The sequence below is a fragment of the Coenobita brevimanus genome, chromosome 57, assembly GCF_032717465.1.
Source record: "Coenobita brevimanus isolate Jiangsu-jjx chromosome 57, ASM3271746v2, whole genome shotgun sequence".
Classification (NCBI taxonomy): domain Eukaryota; kingdom Metazoa; phylum Arthropoda; class Malacostraca; order Decapoda; family Coenobitidae; genus Coenobita; species Coenobita brevimanus.
The window spans coordinates 13,534,354-13,555,189 of NC_137010.1; the positions used below are offsets into that span (position 1 = coordinate 13,534,354).

Below are 20,836 nucleotides of genomic sequence, written 5' to 3' on the forward strand. Positions count from 1 at the left end.
GGGGCTTTTCTTACATCTTGATTTTCCAGTAATTTATACAGTTCCTGTACTTCCACTTTTATGTCTTTTATCACTACATTTCTAGTCACTCCCTGTCCTTTCATAAACTCCGTTTCATTCGTGAAAACTGATTGGAAAAATTTGTTCATTATTTCTGCTTGCATTGCTGCATCTTTATAGACCTCTCCTTCTACTTTCAGTTTGGTGATTCTATCCTTTTGTTTCAGTCTGCCATTGACAAATCTATAAAACAGTTTGGCTTCAACCTTACATATGTCTATTATACCTTTTTCAAAATTCCTTTCTTCCTCACTACATATTCTTGTGTATTCATTTCCAGTTCTTTTATATTCTTCTTTTGTTCTTTTGTTACCTCTCTTTCTCCAGTTGTTCCACGCCGTGTCTCTCTCTCTCCCTTTTTTTTTTTTGCGTTGCTATCATACACCTATTAAACCACTCCTTTTTCCTGTTTTCTTTCCCCCTTACTCTTGGCACAAAATTTTCCACTCCCGAATTATAGAGGCCTAGAAAAATATCCTACTTCTTCTGTATCTCTCTTGTTCCTCTGAATTTTCTCCAATCTGCATTTTCAAAATATGTTCTCAATCCTGTAAAGTTTGCTTTCCCAAAGTTGTATCTTCCCTGCCTATAAAGCTCGTCTCTTGGCTCCACGTTCCCTGTTGTCATCTGGAACTCAGTGACCACATGATCACTTTTTCTAATAGGACAGAGATATTTCAATGATACTATTACATTGGGTTCTTTGGTAAACAGTAAATTTAGTCTTGCTGGTGTGTCCACACCTCGGAACCGTGTCTCTTCTTTGACCCATTGCATCATCACATTGTTCATTGTTATATTTAATAAAATAGTGCCCCACGAATCTTCACTGCCTCCTAAGTCCCACTCCTCCCAGTTCACCTCTTTACAATTGAAGTCACCCATTAAAATTATATTGTTGCTTTTCTTAATCATTTTCTGTAAATAACTAGCCATGTCTGACAACATTTCCTGGTATTCATGATCAATCCATGCTCTTGTCTTCGGGGGAACATATACTACCGCCATATCTCTCTTGCTATTCTCTCCAGTTTCTAATTTCATTTTTATCACTTCGACCCTGCTTTCTCCCTTTTCCACGGTATCTGCATTTATGTTGTTCTTCACTGCAATCATCACTCCTCCTCCCATTTTTTCTATTCTGTCTCTTCTCCAAAGTTTGCATTTACCATCTCCTATATGAACTTCAATATCTTCTCTAAACTTGGTCTCTACAAAGCACATAACATCAGGTTCATGTACCCTCAAAAAATCGTTGATTTGTAGCCTTGCCGATATTAAATCATCAACATTAGTATATGCCACCTTCCAATTATTTTTGATGTTTTTTATACCCTCTTTTCTCCTTCTTTCCGGCGGTACCACTTCCTTAATTTCTGATCCATGACTCTCCAATAAAACACTGTCTTCTCTTCCTCTGTTCTCTGTTCGTTTTTTACCTTTGCTTCCTTTACTAACTCCTTTATTTTAGCTCTTTCTTCCTCATTTGTATCTCCCCATATCCAAACATTTTTTAACCCTTCCTTGGCTGATAATTTCCATGTTGTACTGATAATTTCTTTTACTGTTGCCTGGGACTTAAACTTTACCTTCAATGGCCTCACCCCTCGTTCCTCGTATTTTCCTAACCTAAACACCTCTTCAGTCTTTTCTTGAGCTTCGTTGTGTTCCCGCATGATTGTGTTCCTGCATGACTACTATTATTTCTTTAACCACACTCAGTTCTTCTCTTTCTGATCTTATTGTCATACGTTTTTCTTTAACTCCTGAAATTATTACACTTTTTTTCTTATCTGCTACATCCTTAACTAGAGTTTCTCTACTTCTCAGCACCCTAACCACTTCCCTCTCCACCTTTTCCTTGCTTTGTTGTTCTGTAATCTCTTTCAGATTTACATTTCCCTCTTCCTGAATTTTCTTCCACCCCTTATGTTGCTCCTTGATTTCTTTAATGTGCTTGTCCTGTATTCTTGATTTGGATTCATACTCATCTAGTTTGCTTTTCATCCTGTCCTTGTCTTCTTCCAACCTCATATTCTCCCTTTTTAAGCTGTTTAATTTTATTAAAGGCAGATTCATTGCTCACTTTTAATTTAGTAACTTCTCATTCTTGTTCGTCACTGCGTGTACAATTTTTTTGCGGTTTATTCCGTAAGACTTTTGATCTCGTTTTCGTGCTCTGTGGTCCGTTCCTGTAACTCTTTAATTACTGCCCATACCTTTTTTATCTCCTGGACATTCCTCTCTGCTGATTTCTCTACACCTGCTATTCTTGTTTGGTTCAACATAATACATCCATTTCCCACATCCTCTTCAGAGAAGCCCTCAAACTCTCTCTCGACAATGCACCGTCCCATTCCGCCATGATTCAACCATATGGAGACTTTCTGTTTTCACTATATCTTGTTCTTTTTATGACCGAAACCTCAGTTTTATTAACTACTGTCCGACGGGACCACCACTGTGTGTGTGTGTGTGTGTGTGTGTGTGTGTGTGTGTGTGTGTGTGCGCGCGTGCGCGCGCGCGCCAGACTGTTTGTCTGTCTACGTCTGGGTTGGGGGGTATGGGTGTGGGTGGGGTAGCGGGTATGCGAGTGTGCGTGCGCTTGCGCGCGTGCCTGTCTGCCTGTCTTTGTGTATGTATGTGTGGGGGTATGTTCTTACCTAATTGTTCTTACCTAATTGTATCTTTACAGGAATGAGTCAAGCTCGTACTGTCCCGTGTCTTAAACCATATTCATCGTACATATCCTTAAATTTGTTAATTGTTTTGGCACACACTATTTCATTCGGGAGTGCATTCCATTGATCAATTGCTCTGTTTGGGAAACTGAATTTCCTTACGTCTTTATCACCTCGCTTCTTATGCAGTTTTTTGCAGTGTCTTCATGCTGATGCTTCTCCATATGTTAAGTAATCATTTATGTCTATTTTCTCCTTTCCTGATATGCACTTATATAGCATTATCATGTCACCTCTTTTCCTTCTCTCCTGTAGTGTTGGTAGATTCAGTTTATTTAGTCTTTCTTCGTAGCTTGTGTGTGTGTGTGTGTGTGTGTGGGAGTGCACCTGACTGTCTGTCTTTGTGTCTGTGTGGGGGGTATGGGTGTGGGTGTGAGTGCGGGTATGGGTTAGTGGATGCGAGTGCTGGTGAGTGGGTGGGCGTGCATGTGTATGTCCGTGTGTTTTTGTTTGTGTATGTGTCTGTATATCTGTGTGAGTCGGTTTCTCTCTCTCTCTCTCTCTCTCTCTCTCTCTCTCATTTTTCCTCCTATTGCTTAGCCTCCCTCCATTTCACTTTCCACCATTCCATGACAGGGACAAGAGCCTCCTACCCAGCAACGATGCTGGCCTCTTCAGTTACTTCAGTGTCAGTTGGCTCTCCAAGCTCATGTGGAAGGCATACAAGCACGGACTGGAGCCACATGACTTATGGACACTGCAGGTAATGAGTAGCCAACTTTTTGTCAGGTCTTCCGTTGTGAAACTGCCCACTGTCATTTGACAAGTTATGCTTTACTAATCATTGGGATGTACAGTATAAGGTTCATGGCCATGCCAAGGCAGTATTCCTGTGAAAGAAATGATAGTACTGTACTGTGAACGTTATAGTTCAGTAAAGGTAACGTAAGAAAGGATAACCTATAACGAGTACAAACTGTATAATCCTGTCATCATTATCAGCAGCAGCAGCATCACCACTAGAAAGTTTTTTTTTATTTTCTATGAAGAACATTATTTGTCAAGAATTTAATTATGGAAGACCTCCTAGTACTTTGCATTTGTAACACATGAAAGTGTGTTTTGCTTTTATTTTTGCTAAAAAGTACTGTAAAAGAATCATATAATGACAACATTTATACCAATAGCTTGTATTTTTTTCTTCTCAAATCAGACCAGCACACTGATATATTCATTATATGACAGTATGTTAGTCCAAGCACCAACATAGGATAGTGATACATGGACGGTAACTGGGAGACAGCTTAGAACAGAGGTAGTGTCAAGAGGAGTAAAAACAGCCATCATAATGTCATGAATGTGTTCCAGACATATTTTTTTCATACAAAACACCAAGTGACAAACTGTCACAGCCGACACTGGATTCACAGTTTTTCATACATAATGACTTTATAAGTAGCAATGACAATTTTCTGCAGTTTACTGAGGACTTAATAGAAAAATAAAAAGATTGTCAAAAATGGTGATATAATGAAGATCTATGAGGGTGTATGGTTGTAAAGTTGATAAGAGGAGGAAAAGCGGGAGACAGAATGAAGTAAAGGTGCAGGATTGGATAATGCATGAGAGAGGGAGGGTAATGTGTCATGAGGGGAAGGGAGGAATTATTAAGAAAGGACAGAAATACCGGGAGGTCCTTTAGCAGAGACTGTCCCACACAGGATGTAGCATCAGATTATAGCTACACAAGTTTACCACACAATTACTTGTACCTTTGTACTGTAAGTTTTGATGGTAGTTCTTTTCAGCTGGTGTCTTCATGTTTCACATAAATTCATAACTTCCAGTCCCGTATTATCCCCTTCAAGAATAAGGTTTTGAGGCTAGGCTACTGTAGTTCAGTACAGTTAATGGTAGATGACCTACCTACTTCCCCTAATGGCATCCCATGATTGACAAACCTCAGGTTACCTCTTGGGGATGCCTGTACTGTGCTAAACTTGCTCTATCCAAACAGTATGAAGATGGATCAGAACTCAACTCACAGCGGCTGGAGCACCTGTGGGAGAGGGAACAAGAGCGGTCACAGAAACATGGTGGTACAAATAAACCAGAACTATGGCGAGCAGTGTGGCGGGCGATGAGAACCAGGGTCATCGTCAGTATGGTTATATCCCTCGTACAGAACTTCCTGCAGTTTCTTGGACCAGTAAGATACTGTTATTCGTCACCATGGGTCATATTCTCATCAGTTAAGGAGACTTCCAAGTACCTCTTCCATGACATGTGTATGGCACGTTACTATATTGTTATACGTTATTTATTCAACCTATATGCTAGAATGCTACCTAAGCTGATAAGAATATGATCCTTGAAATCTAGGAAGTGTGTAAGTGGAATGATACTTTAACTCACAAAGCCCAGGGGTCAATCTGACTTGCTGTCTCCCTGTACATGGGCACTTTTCCAAAAACTGCCTGTTTTCAAACCATCATAGCTCAGTAACTACACCACCTGGAACACTAAATGAAAAATCAGAATACTTACCAATCCTTTTCCTCCTCCACTGCTAATGTCCCCACATTCCTGTTTTGGTGGAGTTGTGGGGTAAAGAGGTGGAGAACAGGGATAACTTTTAGGGTCGTGATGAGGTTGCATCTGGACAAGCATACGAGTCAATGGCCACATAGGCTGAGGCAACCTTGGCCAGATGGGGCTACCTCGATCTCACGCTCCCTTTCCCCAGTAGATCTTCCCACTCTTCCATAGCTGCATGAATGAGTCATCACACCCTCTATGTGTGGCTCACTCATTTGTCCAATTCTTCCAGCAGTTTCATCAGTGGTTGGGAGGATAGAAAACCAAGGTTTATAAACTGTGATACGCAGTACTTGCAGCAAATGATCACTTTCAATTTCACAGGCTGGTGGCAGTACTGTCAAAGAAGAGGGAGAATGGCCATGTGCGATTTGCCACAAGGGCATGGGAAGTAATTCTATCTTGAACAGTGTCTGTGATAAGTGGGTGCATAGTAGATGTAGTGATATTAGAGGTAGACTGCGAGAATCATGTGTGCGGTGCGTCAAAGAAAGCAGGTGGAGATTGCCAGGCGTGAAAGGACTGAACTTGCTGGTGAGTCTCTTGAGCATGTGGAAAAGTTTTGTTGTTTAGGAGACTTGTTATGTGCTGGAGATGGGGCTGGAGCTAACTCTGTGGCCAGAGTGAGGAGTGGTTGGAACAAGTTCAGGGCGCATTGCCTTTCCTAACATCGAGAGGGCTCTTCCTTCGTGCTAAGGGACCTTTGTATGCAGCATGTGGTAGGAGTGTAATGTTGTATGGTAATGAGACTTGGACAGTAAAGGAAAAGGGTATTTGCAGGCTCTGATGTACAGAAATGACAGTGATTAAGTGGATGTGTAATGTGTCCCTGAGTGTGAGGCCTGGGGGGGATAGGTTTACAGTGGAAGAGTTTAGGGGTAGGATGAGACTGGACTGTACTGGTGTTGTCATGAGGAGGAGTAGATTGAGATGGTTTGGGCATGTGGAGAGGATGGGAGATAATAATTGGGTGCAGAAAGTGAGACGTGTTAGTGTTTGGGGTAGGGCTAGAAGAGGTAGACCGAAAAAGACCTGGGATGAGGTCATTGAGTGTTACCTCAGGGATAAGGGACTGAATAGGGAAGCTGCCAGAGCTCATGTAGCATGGAGAGCTGTCATTGGGTGACCAAGGCCGATGCATGCATGCTTTCTGGAGCCATCAAAAAACAAAATGAAAAAATGAAACTAAATATGCTGTACATATATGTATTGTATAGCCTATATATATATATATATATATATATATATATATATATATATATAAATATATACAGTAGGCTCGCACAGTGCGCGTCATCGCAGTGCACAATTCGTCTTGTGTCCGAGTGACCAAAAATCATAACCAAAAACCCTTCAATGCGCGAGTTTACTGCACAGAACGCCAGGCAGAGGCAAGGAGTGGCTCAAAAATGCCATTTTCTACTAGTGCACAACCACCTCTCACACAGCGCGTCACGTGTCGTCATGTTGATGCGCAGATATTCCCGGGCATTCTACTGCTCAGCTTGGGGTACAAGGGCTCGCCATAACAGTCCTGGCTCGTTCACTCTGCGGATCCGCTCTCTACAGCTAACCTGTCGTGTACAACGTATGGTGTTTTTTGTGCTACCTGTACTTCGCCGCACCATGGCTCCAACCCCAAGAGTTAAGAAACTTCTGACACACGCCACCAAGTTAAAGATCATTAGGATGAAGGAGGAGGGTCAAGGAAACACGGCTATCAGGAGAACCCTGGGACTGGCTTAATCTACAGTGAGAACTGTGTGGAAGAACCGTGAAGCCATAAAGGCTGTAGTGAAGACGTATGGTGCCTCTGACCTAGACGGCCGTTCGCGGGTGGGAAATCGTGCTATGATACTAATGGAGCGCTATCTTGCTGCGTTCATAATGCGGAAAGAAAAGGAAGGTGTTCCACTCAGTGGAAGATTTATTCGGAACCAAGCCCAGCTCTTTTACAAGGCTGCATCTCGAAGGTTAAAAGTGGAAAAACCTTTCAGGCCATCGGTTGGATGGCTAGACCGTTTTCTCAAGCGCAAGGAACTCCGTTACGTGAAAGTGTCTGGTGAACGTGCCTCTGCTGATGAGCTGGCCGAGAGAGACTATCCTGCGATATTTCAAGCGATTAGTGAAGAGGGACAGTACACTAAGGACCAGATCTACAATATCAATGAAACATCGTTATATTACAAGGCCATGCCAAAATCAACTTACATCGCTAAAAGACAGAAACAAGCCCCTGGTCGCAAGCTCCAGAAGTGTAAGATGACGGTAATGTTCGCTGTAAACCTGTCTGGGAGCCACAAGATGAGGCCATTTGTTGTACACACAGCTTCACATCCAAGGTGCTACAAAAACCTCACGAACATGGATGCATGTGGCGTGTATTGGTACAAGTCCGCAAATGGTTGGATGACCGGGAACATTGTGGCAGACTGGTTAACGAGGCAGTGTGTCCCTGATGCGAGGGCCAAGTGTCGGGAACCGGGCATTCCATTTAAGATGCTCCTTGTGCTTGATAATGCACCAAGTCACCCTCCATACCTGGAAGATCTTCATAAGGATTGTCGTGTTGTGTTTCTGCCACCCCGCATGACGTCACTAATGCAGCCACTGGATCAAGAACTAATCGCCACATTGAAGCATTTCTACCATAAGCAAGTGTATGACTACCTATGCAGGAAGACCGACACACAAGAGGAGCTTCATGCCCTACAAGAAGATCATGACGAAGACCTTGATGAGGCATCTGCTTCCGTTCCATCTCCACCAGCACCTGTATCCTGACCTGCCACAGATGCCGTGACTGTTGAGGCATTTTGGCGTAACTTTACAGTGAAGGACGCAGTTGAATTTCTCCTTCAAGCCTGGCACCAGATTACACCTGCAACGGTGAACCATGCGTGGCGAATGCTCGTTCCTCACTTATGCATCACCCAGGAGACGGCCATTCAACCACTGGCCGAGGCTGAGGCAGCAACATTGACAGCAGCATAAGCTGTACCAGGTTTCGAGGACGTTACATTGGCGGACATACAAGAAGTGCACAATGCTACTGAGGAACAGCCTCCCAAGGAAGTGTTGCAACGGATAGATGAGGCTGACGCAGAGCCCGACACCAGACAGAGTCAAGTTGAGCAGCCTAGTGTGATGGAAGGCAGGACTGAGCTGTGTATATCAAACATTAGCAAGATCCTTGCTGCCATGGATAAGCTCAAGGAAGAGGTGAAGGAACAGGAAGTGAGCAACCTAAGAACGGAGGAACTTCTGGTTGGTATTGACAAACTCTTCCATTTCTACACAGACAGGCACAGGGAAGAAATAAACAGGAGAAGACAGACGCTCATAACAAACTACACAAACCGTGCTCAAGTTGGTGAAATTGCGGAACCATTGACATCGTCTGCTCCTGTTCCTGTTGAGGATGAAGAGGATGCAGTGTCAGCATTGGACTTTGAAGGGTTTATGGCCGAAGTGAGTGACTTTGATGCTCCTGGGGAAGATGATCAAGAGGAGTCTGTGGAGGGAAGTGTTGGTGCAGTGGGAGGTGCAGTGGGGAGTGCGACGCTGTAAGAGTTGCCACATCTCGGAACCCCTGTTGTTTAACCCTTTAACCGCGGGTGTCATTCCAGAATGACGTTGCAAAAACTGGACCAAACCCCGGGTGTCATTCTCGAATGTTTGTGAATATTTTGAATACCCCGCGTTTTTTCCGTGCGCCAATTGTTTCAAGGGAGAGTAGCTATTAAGTTCTTTCACTCCAGCCGACCCCCACCTCCCTCTTCCCCCCCCTGGGGCCCCACCTCCCACCCCCTGGGCCCCCCACCCCACCCCTGACCAAGCGCGCATCAGTATCTGTCCAGCTGTGTGAGTGACAACACATGTTGATGTGGCAGTGAAGTGCAGGCAATTACAGTGCCTTTTACCTGTCTCAGTGAACACAGAGTGGGTGTTTATCGTATGTGCAGTGTTCATATATGTTTATAGTATTATTATCAGAATGTGATTGGCATTTGGTAATGGTGTGTGAGCGAAAAATAGTGATTACAACACCGCTGATGTGGCAGTGAAGTGCAGGCAATTACAGTGCCTTTTACCTGCCTCAGTGAACACAGAGTGGGTGTTTATCGTATGTGCAGTGTTCATATATGTTTATAGTATTATTATCAGAATGAGGTTGGCATCTGGTAATGGTGTGTGAGCGAAAAATAGTGATTACAACACCGCTGATGTGGCAGTGAAGTGCAGGTAATTACAGTGCCTTTTACCTGCCTCAGTGAACACAGAGTGGGTGTTTATCGTATGTGCAGTGTTCATATATGTTTATAGTATTATTATCAGAATGAGGTTGGCATTTGGTAATGGTGTATGAGCGAAGGTAATGATGTGTGAGCGAAAAATAGTGATTTTACACCCCTCACTTCTAACGGCACTGCCCGTCCTGTGAAAGTCAACGAAGTCATGAAACCTACATCAATGGAAAGCTGAAGGTTAGTACTTTCTAATGGTACCTTATTTTTTTCTCTAGCTTTATTCTGTGCAGAGTTATTAAGGTTAAAAGGTTTGTTTACATTTGGCTGAAACCCCCGCGGGAGAGGACAGTCAGACCAAAACAATACCCGCGGTTAAAGGGTTAAGGTCATCAGGCCTGTTGTCTACTGTTGTCAAGGTGACTACCCATATTTTTGTTATTGTAGCTATAGGTTTAGTACAATGTCTGAAACATATGACCTTTATTATGTCTCTAAGGGCCAAAAAATGTCCAGGTATGAGGAGGTACCTCCCATATGTAATTATTCCCATAAGATTATGTATTCCTAGTATGCGAATTCCCAGTGCGCGAGGTCGTGGACCGCCCAATCTCTCACGCACTCTGCGAGCCCACTGTATATATATATATATATATATATATATATATATATATATATATATATATATATATATATATATATATGTATATATATATATATATATATATATATATATATATATATATATATATATATATATATATATATATATACTGTATACTGTATATATATATACCGGTATATATATATACTGTATATATATATACACACATACAGGTATACCCTAGTTTAACGATGCAATTGGTTAAGTAAAAACCCATCGTTAGGCGGGGTTTCGTATCTTGGGATAGACGTGACATGTAAAGTATAGGGATGCGTTTTTGAGCCTTGGGTTCCCCCCCCAGCCAAGTCTTAAACCTGCCCAAATGAGTCCAAAAATAAGATTAAAACCAATCTAAATAGCCTAACAGCAGAGGGTTAGTGCCCCTCCCCAAAAAACAACTACCTAAAAAGATGAACAAGAAGCCTCGGACAAGGACTGACCAAAAGATGACGACCAAGGACCGGACAAAGGACATGGTAATCACAGCATGGAATGTAAGAGGTGCGAATAATGAGGCGAAAGAGAGAGAGATTGTCCAGGTGCTTGAGGGTGTGAAAGTTGATGTATGTGGAGTAACTGAAACTAAATGGAGAGGTGAGAGTGTGAGAGAATGGGAGTATGGATGGGGTATATGTGCAGGAGTAGGTGAGAATGAGAGGGCAAAAGAAGGAGTGTGTATAGTTGTGAGTAAAAGATGGAAGAAGAATATAAGAGAGTATGGATCAGTTGGGTCAAGGATTGTGTGGGTAAGGTTGAAAGTTGGAATACAAATGTGGGCAATTGTGTGCGTGTTTGCGCCAATGCAAGATCGTGCTAGAAGAGTGAGAGAAGAGTTCTGGACAAATGTGGAAGTGTGCATGGAAAAGTTTGGAAGGAATTAGAGTGTTTTTGATCGGTGATGTGAATGGTAAAGTAGGGAATGTGAAGGTGGATGGAATAGTTGGTGAGTGGGGTGTGCCTGCTGAGATAGATTAGAATGGCATGCGTTAGTGGACATTTGTGCTGGGAGGGGGTTGGTGATAGCCAGTACCCTCCTCAGGCTTAAAATGATCCACAGGTATACATGGCGAGTGATGAGAAGTGGGTGGTGAACTGAATGAAAGGAAGGCAATGAATTATTATGTGTGTGTGGATGAAAGGATGTGAAGATGTGTAATGGATGTAAGAGCTTATTGAGGTTGGGGAAGTGGACTTTCTGACCACTACTTGGTGGTGGCCAGAATCAAGATCCAAGTAAGATGGAGAAATAGAAGAAGGGAAGGACGGGACGAAGGAGTATTTGCAAGGAGAGTGGAAAGGCTACAAGAGGATGAGAAAATGGCAGAATATAAGAGGGAAGTGGAGGAACGATTGGGCAAATATGAATTGGAGCAGATGGGGGATGTGGAAGGTGTGTGCAGGATATTCGCAGAAGAAAATAATATGTGCAGCACGTGATGTGGTGTGTGGGATGAAGAGAAGATGGAGGAGGGTGCAAGGAACAGCGTGGTGGAATGAAGAGGTGAGAGAGGCTGTGACACAAAAGAAGAAAGCATACAATGAATGGATGAGAAATAGAGGCGTGGAAGAAGTTGAGAGGTGAAAGAGAGAGTTATATGTAGAAAGAAAGAGAGGTGAAAAGATTAGTAAGAGAAAGAAGAGAGTGGATGAGGAATTTGGAAGGCATTTGAGTGTAAAATGGTGGGACTGTAAGAAAATGTTCTGGAAAGAGGTGAAGAGAGTACGACAGGGTGGAAGTGAAGTTAGCAGGGGAGTGAAAGATAAAAATGGTAGATTACTAGTGGAGAAGAGAGAAAAAGTGAGCAGATGGAGAGAACACTTTAAGGAATTGTTGAACATAGAGGATGGAAGAAATGCGAGTATAAGTGGCTAGGGAATGGCTGGGAAAAGGAGGGAGGTAAGGAGACAGGAAGAAATCAGTAGGATAGAAGTTGTGGAAGCAGTGAAAAAAGTTAAATTGGGGAAAGCCTCAGAAATTGATGGAGTGTGTGGTGAAATGCTGAAGCATGGGGGAGAGAGAATAATACTGTAGAATGGATGTGGAAGATGTGCAGATTGGCCTGGGAGGAAGGTAGAGTCCCGGAGGATTGGAAGTCTGGTATAATTATTCCCTTGTACAAAGGAAAAGGGGAAAAAGAAGTGTGTGGTAATCATAGGGGCATTTGTGTTCTTAGTATAATAGGAATAAGCAGACGAGACCAACCACTTTCCAGAGTTTGACAGGGACTTCCCTTTATGCACCGGCCCAGTTGTAGATGGCTGATTAGAGGTTGTAGTGGCAAAGGTTTTCCACAGTCTACTGTCCTCGCGTGTCCCGTCCCTCCCTGCACTTGTCCTCGTCCTCGAGAACAACCATCACTTTGTCCAGGAACTTCTGACAGTACAGCCTCTTCGTAGCCATGATCACTCCTTGGTCCATTGGTTGGATGAGAGCAATAGTATTAGGTGGCAAAAACAAGCACCTAATGGGGCCATTCTCAGCCATCAACTCCTTGTTGGATGGATGCGCAGGTGTATTGTCCAGAAGAAGGAGAGCCTTTACCTGATTGCATGGTGTTCCTAGTGTCTTCGTCTGATAATGGATGACCTCCTTGACGAAGTGCTGGTGAAACTAGTCTTTGAAGATCTTGGCTGTGAACCAAGCCTTCTCAGAATGGTACCAAACGAGAGGAAGGACATCCATCAACCCATGAAGGCTCCGAGGCTGCTTTGCATGGCCAATAATAACAGACTTGAGCCAGTACATGCCGTTAGCATTGACACAACACAAAGCAGATATCCGCTGCTTGGAGAGCTTGCGTCCAGGTACACGCTTCTCTGTCTCCACTGCTAGGGTGTTAGTGGGTAACGATTGATAGAATAGACCAGTTTTGTCAGCGTTGTAGACTTGACCGAGAGTGAGGTCCTCCCTGTCAATCAAGCCCTTCACCTTCTGCCAAAACTCTTCTACTCTCTCCTCGTTGGCATCCAAAGCTCTGCCATTGACCTTACGGTTGGTAAGTCCATGTTGTAACTTGAAAGCGAAGAGCCACCCTTCGGATGCCTTGAAGTCTGGGGTGTCGTGATACCTTGCAAACTTCTCAGCAGTATAGTCTTCAGCTCTGTACCATGCACCAGCACACCAGCAGCACGTTGTTGACGATACCAAGTCAGCATGGAGTGGTCAACTTCAGCAAACATTGGAGGGTACATAATCTTTCTCTGCACGTTGCATTTGGTCTTCGATGCGAAATCTGCTGTGTACTGGATGAGTTTGTCCCAGGATTTCTTGATATCGAACAAGGTAGAGCGGGCCAGGTTGAATTCTCGGAGGATACAGGAAGTCAACCATCCTGCGTCCACCTTCTCCAATATCTCCCTCTTCTACTCCAGAGTCAGAACCACTCATTTCCTCTTGTTGGGTGGCGGGGCCATCATCACACACAAAAGTAAGAGGCATAGCTCGGTCGGTGGAGGTTTGGTTTGCAGTCCTAATGGACCTGAGTTCAAATCCCACTGGGGCAGGGAACAGTTTAAGGATTTGAATTTCATAAAATCAGACTTTACTAATCTACCAGAAGACCTGCCGACATGTCATAAAAATACCCCCGCTAATACCAATACACCAGTCCTATAGGAGACAGCCCTAGCATGTATTCAGTATGGACGGTGGGTGTTAGCGCCAAAGTGGTGACATGTAGAGGTGTGCGGTACGTAGGAGGACTACTGGGCCTTGAAAGCAGGGTGTGAAGCCTATGCCCAGAGTCAGTCACATATTTAAAAAAAAAAAAAAAAAAAAAAAAAAAAAAAAAAAAGGCAGCAGAGGAACAGCAGGGCCTGCAGCAGGTAGGGCACCACTACAAAAGCGAGCATGTGGGCAGCCATAGCAACAAGGGTGCAGTCATGACGGTAGGTAGGCGGGATATGGGGAAGATGCAGGGGCACTGTAGCGGACGTCGGAGGAAGTATGTGCCAAAACATAGCTGCTCGTCACCACGCAGCAACTTCAAATTAGGGTTGAAAACGTTTTTTTTTTTTTTTTTTTTTTTTTTTTTTTTTCCCGAGGACCTGAGCCCAAAATGTCTGGGACTTAGGGTGTCTGGGACTTGGGCATTCGGGTCTTACAGGGATTACTGTTTATATATACAGTACCCTCACGTCCAGCACGGTAATATTGTCCTGCATGGGTCACGTGTTGGACCAACAATAGAGCTTATGGGGAAAAATGAATTATGTCAGCAACCCTCGGAAAAGTCACCCTAAATACCTACTATATACCTATACATATATTGGTACTGTTGTAATTATAATAAATGGTACTGTGCTATGAATGATAACTAACCTTTTAGGATAGTGTTGGTGGGCTTGCTGGGAATGGAAGGTGGTATCCAAGGCTGTAGTTAGTCCTACTGGGTCCCCGGAGGATGGCTGCTGGCGTCACTAGCGGGTAATGGCTGTTGCTTCTCCTCAACCTGCCTCATAAATCCTTCGAAATCAAACCTCCCTCATAAATCCTTCGAAACCACACTCAGAATCACTATCTTCGTCCACAGCCATGGAAGGTCCTGCTTCTGCCTGTCCTAGCCCCGTAATCCTCGGCAAAGTGCATGCTTCTCACACTGTTGCCAGAGCCCCGTCTCGTGATTGTGGAAAGTGATTGCTGTCACTGACTCGGTAGAGAATAAGGAGAAGCAACTTTGTTTATAAACTGGTACGCACGCCGATGAGAAGGGTTTCAAAACGATTGATATTTATTCTAAAATATTAATATGTATTCAGTGTCAGGCTAAATGTTCTATGCTGTAGTACGATACATTCTCTGTCGAGTTGCCTGGGTTTTGGTCACACTGTTTTGCCCGTCATATGCTCGGCAGGAATCCATCCAGATGAATTCCCAATGCCCGTGGTATCGTCGGCAATTTTACCTTGTTACCGTTCCGATTTACCATCGTATCCTCGGCAAACCTGGTATGAAGTGCCGTGTGATAGCCTTCGGCTGCCAGGATCTTGTCTTAAGTTTTTTATTATGATCACGTTGGCTTCATTCATGTCGTAGGCCTTGGCAATGTCAACTTTCCTCTCCCCTTTCTTCTTCCTCTCGATGCTTTCTAGCTTGGTGGCCTGAGGGAGGTGCCGACGCTTCTTGGGGTTCTCAGAAGGCTTCCTAGGCATTGTGAGCAGGGTAAAATGCAGTAACAAGGGCAGAAAATGCAGCAAGAAAAAAAGCACCTTCCAATGCAATTATGCGACTGAGTGGCTCTATGGCGGGAGAAATGTGAACAAAACATCACGTGACAGCAGAAGCGTTTTTAATTGGGTGGCATCACGATCACGTCATGATAGCGGGCGGGGAAGGCAACTTGATCAGAAGTTTTTCATTGGCTATCATCATCATGAGAGTGTCCAGTATGACCGTGTTGGACCGGGGGTGATCGTGCTAGAGTGAACTCTGCGGATTTCGCCCACTTCTCGGAGCTCTGTGCGTGTTATGCTAACACACTCGTGTTGCATTAATTAAATCGTATTAAATAATACTAATTAGTTGCTCTCCGTGCTGGACCCGAATCGTGCTGGACTAACGCGTGTTGGACGTGAGGGTACTGTACTGTATATACTGTACAGAATATATTTACTTTTTTTATGTTTCCGACTCTGGGCATAGGCTTCACAGCCTGCTCTCAAGGCCCAGTACTCCTGCTACATTCCATATACCTCTACATGTCACCACTTCGGCGCTAATACCCACTGTCCATATGGAATATATGCTAGGGCTATCTCTTACAGGACTAGTGTATTGGTATTAGCGGCTGTATTTTTACGACATGTCGTCGGGTCTTCTGTTAGATAAGTATAGCCTGACTTTATTAAATTCAAATCCTTAAACTGTTCCCTGCCCCAGCGGGGATTTGAACCTGGGTCCTTTAGGACTGCAGGCCACCTCTCTACCGACTGAGCCACTGCCTCCCCCATATATATATATATATATATATATATATATATTACATCCCAGAAATCATTCTTCTGTTTAGAATATGAAATTTTGCTGATCAGACAAAGTGGCATTGTTTGATTATGAACACCTTCAGTCAGAGAGGTTTCTGCTAATCTGAATAAAACTAGCAGGCCTTAACTAGAATAAAATAAAAACACTTCATTGTGTTAATAGAGCAAAAAATTCAGGTGATCCAGAGGGTCAAAGAACACATTCTTTGTAGATAATCATGGCAGTGTCAAGTCATCTAGATTTTACAACACTCCAGAATACCTCAGGCGCAGTCTGCATGGCTAAATGGAGTTTTGCTTTAATCTCTTTTCAGTCTGTGATGTTAAAGTTGGTGCTCGACTATATTAATGCCCCTGAAGTGGACCACAAGTACGCCAGCCTCATCGTGCTTGCCATTGCCATCATCAATGTCTGCCGTGGTGCTGCCTTCAATGCCATGTTTGTTGTTGGCACTCACACAGGTTTGTTGTCAGGATGTTCTTAGGATTAATTTTTATGGGCCAGTATAAAGGATTGCCATTTGCATGTACTATGCATAGTCATACAATACAGTATACTTATAATCAGCAAGTACTGTACTGTGCTCCGCCTTTTTATTGGCATATATACACACAAGTTTCTTACTGACATGCATACAAGTTTGTCATCAGCACACAGTCAGGATGGCTGTCATTATGCATAGTTGCCACACACGTATCCATGGACTGTCATCGTTACAAGCGAGCAAGCAATGTTTACTCTCAGTTAAGTCTGAAAATGAGCGGCCCGCCCAACCTGGCCATTCCTGACCATCACGCTAAGCAGAAGCTAATAGCTTTACTCCAGGGTAAAGTAGAATTGAAATTCCTCCAGCATGTGATATATTCAGTAAATTTTGTTGTCAACTAAAAACTCGCCCATAAATGTGTAGGATCCCCTTGAAATCTCAAGTTTTCCAAGAGAGTGTTCGGCTCGAATTGATGAACGGAGTGTTCAGCTCTAATCGGTGAATGCCTCAGTTACAAAATAAAATTTTAAAAGATTTTCGGTCATAACACTGTGTGTTTTGGTGTCAGCTATAGCAGTTAAATAACGGAGATTCTACCTATAGTTTTATATCAGAGGGAAATTGTGGCACTTGCTCGCTCATCATGCACTCACAAAGCACACTTTACTGGTTTAAGATGAATAGGAATAAGTATCAGAGTATTTATGAATCATCTAAAGATTGGAATGAAACAACACCCTCCATGTCATTCTAGCAAGTTAGAAACAGTGACTCGGTCAAGTGAAAGTGGAACTCGCAACCCTTCCTCTTCACTGGGTATTGATTTAGAATGTGGTGCCTACACAGCGTAGCTTAATCTTATATTACAAATGGCATGGTATACTTGCTGTATAAAGTATGTGTGCACACTTTGCGTGAAACAGCCTGACGCCACAGGTGAAGGCAATTGTATAATGCTCAATGGTTCCATCCCACACTGGTAAAGCTGCAATTGAAAATGAATTATATTGCATGCTTGTGACATTTTTTTAGCTCATCTAGTAAGCAGTGTTATAGATATTCAGATGATAAAATATTAATCATCTTGGGACATCATGAGCTGTGTTGAACTTTTCAGATTTCATTGGAACACTCCTGCATTATACATTTTGCAGCCAGTATACCTCGTGTGGCAATGGAGGGATGAGGTTAGCTCTGGGGTGTCCATTTTCCTTTACTACCTCAGACACTCCCTCAATCACTCCCTCATTCATTCAGTCAACCAGCCACTCACACAGTCAGCCACACAATCAACCACTTACTTACTCACTCACTCTTTTACTTGCTCACTCAGTCAATCAATCAATGCAGCACACTTAGTAATTGAATAGTTACTCAGTTAATCAGTGAATCACTCAGTCATTGAATCAGTCACTCAGTCAATCACACACACACACACACACACACACACACACACACACACACACACACACACACACACACACACACACACACAATTCACGCTACGTTATATACACGTGTTCTATTTGTCTTATTTATATTACGGTATATGACATTACCATGATTCACAGTTTCACACAACAGTGTAGATATTTAACAAAGAAAAATATGGTTTTTAAACAGCGTGGGGATGTGTTTGTCCCAGTGGTGGTGACATCTACCGGAATACTAGCTTTGAAAGCACCCTATTAGATAAATACACACACACACACACACACACACACACACACACACACACACACATACACACACACACACACATACACACACACACACACATACACACAACTGGGGACTTCAATACAAATATAAATTGGAATATTCTGGATATAAATAGCCAAGAAAGCTGTTTGGACCAAAAGCTCCTGGATCTCGTTCAAGAGTTTTTCTTAACGCATCATGTGAGGGAAACCACCAGAAAAAGAGGACTTGATGTACCTTCAGTGCTAGATCTAATATTTACAAGGCAAGAAAATGATATTGACAATTTAATATATCACCCTCCACTCGGCAAAAGCGATCATGCAGTACTAAATTATAACTTCAGGATAGCATATGACATAGTAAACAGCAATGACAGTTACAAAAAGAGCCTAAACTATAAAAAGGGAAATTATCAAGACCTAAAGAAATATTTCTTAGAAGTTGATTGGGAAAATGAGCTTAGAGGACAAGATTTAAATGCTGTATATAAAAAATTTTTGTGAATTTTGTGAAATAGGAGTCCAGAAGTACATCCCACAGCACAAAGAAGCAGATAAGAAAATACAGAAGTGGTTCAATACAGAATGTAAAAAATCAAAAGAAAGAAGAGATTTGTTGTGGAATAGATACAGAAGACACAATAGTGAAAGGGCGTATAATAATTACAAACAGGCAAGAAACGACTATTCAAGAATAAGGAGGGAAGCCCAAAAACAGTTTGAGGAGGATATAATAAAGAAAAGTAGTGATCAACCAAAGCTGTTTTACAGCTATATCAGAAGCAAAACCAAAGTAAAAGATATAATACAATCCATTACGGACGAGGGAATCAGTTATACACAAGAGAAAGATATTTGTGAAGCACTAAATAAGAATTTCCAATTAGTTTTTACAGAAGAAATTTTTGAGAGGGACTATGTGGAACACGCCTGTCCACACATACTACCAGATATACAAATAGCAGAAAAAGTAATACAGGAGGAGTTAAGTAGATTAGACAGAGGAAAAGCAAGTGGTCCTGATGGAATTTCATGTTGGGTATTACGAGAATGTGCAAAGGAGTTAAGTAAACCATTATTTATAATTTTCAAGAAATCCTTGAGTCAAGGTAAACTACCTGATATTTGGAAAAAAGCAAATATTGTCCCCTTATGCAAGAAAGGAAATAGACAGAATCCACTCAGCTACCAACCAGTATCACTGACCAGTGTTGTAAGCAAGGTATTAGAAAAACTTAAAAGAAAAGCTTGGGTAAATCATCTATAAGAACACAGTATGATAACAGAAAGACAGTTTGGTTTCAGAAAAGGAAAATCATGTGTTACTAATCTGTTGAGCTACTATGACAGAGTAACAAACACAATACAGGAAAGGGAAGGATGGGTGGACAGTATCTATTTAGATTTCAAGAAAGCTTTTGACACAGTACCACACCAAAGACTTTTATGGAAACTGTACCATCAAGGAGGAATTCGAGGCAGACTGTTTTGTTGGATGCAAGACTTTCTCATAAAAAGAGAAATGAGGACAGTACTAAGAGGAAACTACTCATCATGGAAAGAAGTGACTAGTGGAGTACCACAGGGTTCAGTGCTGGCACCAATCATGTTTTTAGTGTATATAAATGATATAAACAGTAACACTGGAAATGAGAGCTATCTGAATATGTTTGCAGATGATGCAAAAATACAAAGGAGAATTACTAGCACAGACTCTTGTAAAGAGCTACAAGAAGAATTAAATAAACTTCGTGAATGGAGTAGTACATGGCAAATGGAATTCAATGTGGACAAGTGTCATGTAATCAAGTTTGGTAAAAGTGGAAAAAGACCTGATTGGGATTATAAGTTAGGAAATAAAACCCAACTTCAGAAAGAGAGAAAGACCTAGGTGTGATTATCAATAACAGACTATCTCCGGCTGACCACATCAGCAAGAAGGTACGGAACATGTATACACTGCGTGCAAATATGAGAATAGCATTCACATACATAAATGAAGACATGCTAAGAAGGATAATAACATCATTCATTAGACCAACCCTGGAATATGCATCAGTAGTCTGGAGTCCTCATCTCAAAAAGCATATAGACAAGATTGAAAAAGTTCAAAGGGCCGCTACAAGATGGATACCAAGCTTAAGGGACCTAAGCTACGAAGAAAGACTAAATAAACTGAATCTACCATCACTACAGGAGAGAAGGAAAAGAGGTGACGTGATAATGCTATATAAGTGCATATCAGGAAAGGAGAAAATAGACATAAATGATTACTTAACATATGGAGAAGCATCAGCAAGAGGACACTGCAAAAAACTGCATAAGAAGAGAGGTGATAGAGATGTAAGGAAATTCAGTTTCCCAAACAGAGCAATTGATCAGTGGAATGCACTACCGAATGAAATAGTGTGTG

General features: G+C 42.4%; 1 protein-coding gene across 1 annotated transcript in view; it reads left to right on the plus strand.

The window, feature by feature from the left end:
• The window catches only part of LOC145402098 (ATP-binding cassette sub-family C member 5-like), a 279,936-nt gene that overhangs the window by 78,611 nt on the left and 180,489 nt on the right, over window positions 1–20,836 (plus strand). Inside the window, exons 5-7 of the mRNA XM_080274212.1 lie at window positions 3,378–3,504; window positions 4,759–4,950; window positions 16,547–16,694. Coding sequence (XP_080130338.1) covers window positions 3,378–3,504; window positions 4,759–4,950; window positions 16,547–16,694 — 467 coding nt within the window. The remainder of the gene's footprint in view (window positions 1–3,377; window positions 3,505–4,758; window positions 4,951–16,546; window positions 16,695–20,836) is intronic.